The sequence below is a fragment of the Papaver somniferum genome, unplaced genomic scaffold, assembly GCF_003573695.1.
Source record: "Papaver somniferum cultivar HN1 unplaced genomic scaffold, ASM357369v1 unplaced-scaffold_160, whole genome shotgun sequence".
Lineage (NCBI taxonomy): Eukaryota > Viridiplantae > Streptophyta > Magnoliopsida > Ranunculales > Papaveraceae > Papaver > Papaver somniferum.
Genome location: NW_020625487.1, coordinates 1,027,348 through 1,031,013, shown reverse-complemented (window position 1 = coordinate 1,031,013; position 3,666 = coordinate 1,027,348). Strand labels below are relative to the sequence as shown.

Sequence of the window (3,666 nt, the reverse complement as noted above, 5' to 3'; positions counted from 1 at the left end):
TTAAAAAACGCAACAGTACAGTAACGGCTCTTTGTAACGGCTTTTGCAATAGTTATAAGCATTGCAAACCCGATTTTTATTATAATTCTCCCTTATTCATCATTTGTAACCCTTTGAGCATAAATGAAATCAACTTTTGAGCGTGTTTCCGACATGATGAGCGGCTAATTCTCTCGTAACCAAGGCAATGGATGAAGCTATTCACACATGAACAATGGGTAACTATTTCATTTTCTCTAATATTTAATTATAATTCATTCAATCACTGCTTTTGCAGAGTTCTTAAAAGTTTACATAATTTTCTTCATTAGTTAGATAGGTTATGCTTTGGTTAGTTAATCTATGCTTAAGGGATAAAATTAATTTTTGAGAATATGTTTGATTTTTTGTGGATTAAGAAATAAAGGATTAAAAGGATAATTAGAGTTATGAAATATTTGACATCATTCATGTGTAATAGTGAAATCTAGTGTCTTGGTTACCTCTCCCCCACTTTGTTAATATTTTTGTATATAATTTTATTAAATCTTTAAATTTAATCTTCACTAGTCCGAGAATTTGAACCTCACAACAATTAAATTACTTTCACACAGCACGACACATAGCACGCTAAGCACGTAATTTCGTGGGCTGTGCTGTGCCGGGCCGGGCCGACACGTTTTACACCTCTAGTCGTATCCATTCGAGCAGCCTAGGTTGTACGCAATAGTATGTACCCGCAAGAGTTACCCAGGTAATATACATGTAGCTAGTGTACTTTTTTTTTTTTGAAGCAATATATCATTCATGAATCATGAGAAGAGTAGGTATCATAAAAATCGCATGAGAATTTTATCATTCGTTCGCAATTACTATAGAAAAGTTTTTTGTTTTACCTTATCATTTATATCATATTACTTGGCTAAACCAGAAATTGTTAAGTTGATTATTTTATATTAATTCTTTGTTACAAAGCCTTTCTAATTTCTCCACCAACACAGCAATATCTTCGTCTCCCTTGCATATCATTTTGTGACTCATTTCGGCAGCTTTTCTTTGTACTTCCATTCCTTTTATTCCCATCAATACCTTTCTGATCACTTCTCCTATCCCTCTTCTATCCAATCTCCCATCTTCATCCCTCTTAACCTCAACTCCTAAACCAAGCTCCACCACCAATCTTGCATTTATTGGTTGATCAAGATGCATTGGCATTGCTATAATAGGAACACCATACTTCATACTTTCCATTACTGAATTCCATCCACAATGACTCACAAATCCACCAATTTTATCATTCACTAGTATCTTTGCTTGCGGAGCCCAATTCTCCACAACCATTCCTTTCTCTACAATCCTCTCCATAAACCCCTTCGGTAAGACTTGAGCTAGACGATCTTCTTCACGATTATCAGGAAACCTAACAACCCATATGAAATTCACTTCACTTAACTCCAAACCATGCGCAACTTCTTGGATCTCTTCTTTTGACATGAAATACTCTGTACCAAATGAAACAAATACAACTGATGAATTCTCTTTGTTACCAAGCCATTCATTAAACTTGTTCATTTCCTGTTCATGATCACAACTAGGACTATTGGTAGGGTTTTGATTCTTTTGAAGAAGAGGTCCTACTGGTACCAACTCTTTTCCTAATGTATCAGAGAGATAATCTAGATACTTCTCTTCAATCTCTTTAAAAGTATTGATCAAAACTAAGCCTGTTGATTTGTCAATACTTTGAGTGATACGCTCTCTATCTTCCATACCTCCGGGATGTGAAATACGCTTTATCACTTGATGTGCTTCGTGATCGTAGAGATAAATCGAAGGAAACGGGAACTGGGTGTCTGGGTTCTCTTGAAACAGGTGAAGAGCGAACGAAGTAAAAGCTGCACCAGTAGTTAACAACTGAACGGATGGGATGTTCAACTGAGAAGCTAGAGTAGGAGCCCATGGTTGAATGAAATCGTAAACAAGTAATTCCGGTTTGATAGTAGAAAGGATGTCGTTGAAAGAAGGTGATGATAAGTCAAAGGCTTTCTTCAAAGTAGGCATGAGATGAGGTGGGAGTGATTTTGTTGTATGGTAATGGGGAGGAAGATCTGGAAGTGAAGGGAGACTAAGTTCTACTAATTCGATCGACGTATTTTCGAGTTGGTGATCACGACTGAGTTGGTGATCACGACTGAGTTGATCTTTTACGGAACTTAAATTTATGGGTGTAGAACAAAAATAAATGTAGAAGTTCTTCTGAGTGAGTATTTTAGCTAGTTCTAAGAATGGAGATATATGTCCATGAGCCAACCATGGAAACATTAGAACTCGAATTCCTCTAACATCACCTCCTGTGTCTGATGATGAATCCATAATACTCTTTTTTAGAAATCTTTCTTTGGGTTGTAGCATGAATTATGAGGTTAATGAGCCATGAATATTTGCTTCTTGATGGGTACAAATGAAGAGAGTGGTGCATGGTATTACGTGTAAACAATTTGAGCTGATTGAAAAAGGACGTGGAGAGTGGTAGAGCTAGCATGACGTTGGTTGCAAGCCTTTACCATAGTATTCTCATGAGAGGTGGTCTTATGGGTCGCAATACATTTATTGTAGCGCCTGTTAAAAACTTGGAGTGTAGTGTGCTCATCTCTGCTAGGTCTAGAGATTAAAATCTTGTTAGTGACCTCTGAAATGTGAATTCACTTTTCATAGACAGCGATAAATGCAGTTAATTGGTTTTACTCTTGGGGAACTGATTTGATGCCAAAACCGCCCTAACAAAAGCAGAGCATTTGATTTAATGTTGAAGGGAGTTCCAATAAAGCCTACGAGATTCATTGTAAGTTGAGGGAATCTGTAAAATTCTATTCATGATTCTGTCCGTTTAAACGACACTGTACAATCCAAAAAACCAGATTAATCACAAAATTTCGCAGAGATAATACTCATACGCGCTTAGATATGTAAGTTTTTGAGGCTTAATTTAACGACACAGAGAGTATGCTGAGAAAATCAGCCATATATACTAGATTTATGAGTGCAAATAATGAATCGAATCAGGACCAAATATCAAAATAAATTAGGAAAATAACTGAAATCATGGTACCCAAACTTTAATATCAAAAGATATATAAGCCTAAACTCCTTTATGATTTTTAGTATGGTGTATGCCGTAAACTTGGATCAAATTGGGCTATCCCAATAAAACTTACAAATGTATATGGCGGTAGTTCAAGTTCTGCGATTTTAATATTACGAAAGACAAACTAATATGCGCTCCGGTCCCATAAATCTTCTTAGGTTGTTCTTCAATTTTCTCCAGCCTCTCCGGAAAGCAGAATAGATCGAGTTGTGATCAATATTAAGCATCTACCGTATGTGTGACTTGTGGGTGCAAAATACCGCACACTCATTAGTTATGCGAATTAATATGTTTAGTACTAAGCGAAGACGAACGCATGTTTTATATTCAGGATGACAAATTAGATGATGTCACCGAGTCACGATAAAAGTGTGAAGGCCTATGCGTCATCAAAGAATCCGTGCGGCAATATAAATGTCCTTGCGACTTTGACGCATTTGAGATCCGAAAATAAGGGCTTTATTAGCTGTCCTCCACTATGTAAACTCTTATAAAAGGGACCAACCACCATTATAAAAGAGAGAGATCTTTTTGGTGAGCTA

The 3,666-nt window shown here is 36.6% G+C and overlaps 1 protein-coding gene across 1 annotated transcript; it reads right to left on the bottom strand.

Moving 5' to 3' along the window:
* Positions 1–930: 930 nt before the first annotated feature.
* Positions 931–2,352, bottom strand: LOC113337545 (beta-D-glucosyl crocetin beta-1,6-glucosyltransferase-like). The gene has a single exon (XM_026583207.1). The coding sequence runs from the start codon at positions 2,350–2,352 to the stop codon at positions 931–933; it is 1,422 nt and encodes a 473-aa protein (XP_026438992.1).
* Between the last annotated feature and the right edge of the window lie 1,314 nt (positions 2,353–3,666).

Coding starts and splice junctions, on each gene's coding strand:
- LOC113337545 (XM_026583207.1), bottom strand. CDS start 2,352: ATGGATTCATCATCAGACACAGGAGGTGATGTTAGAGGAATTCGAGTT.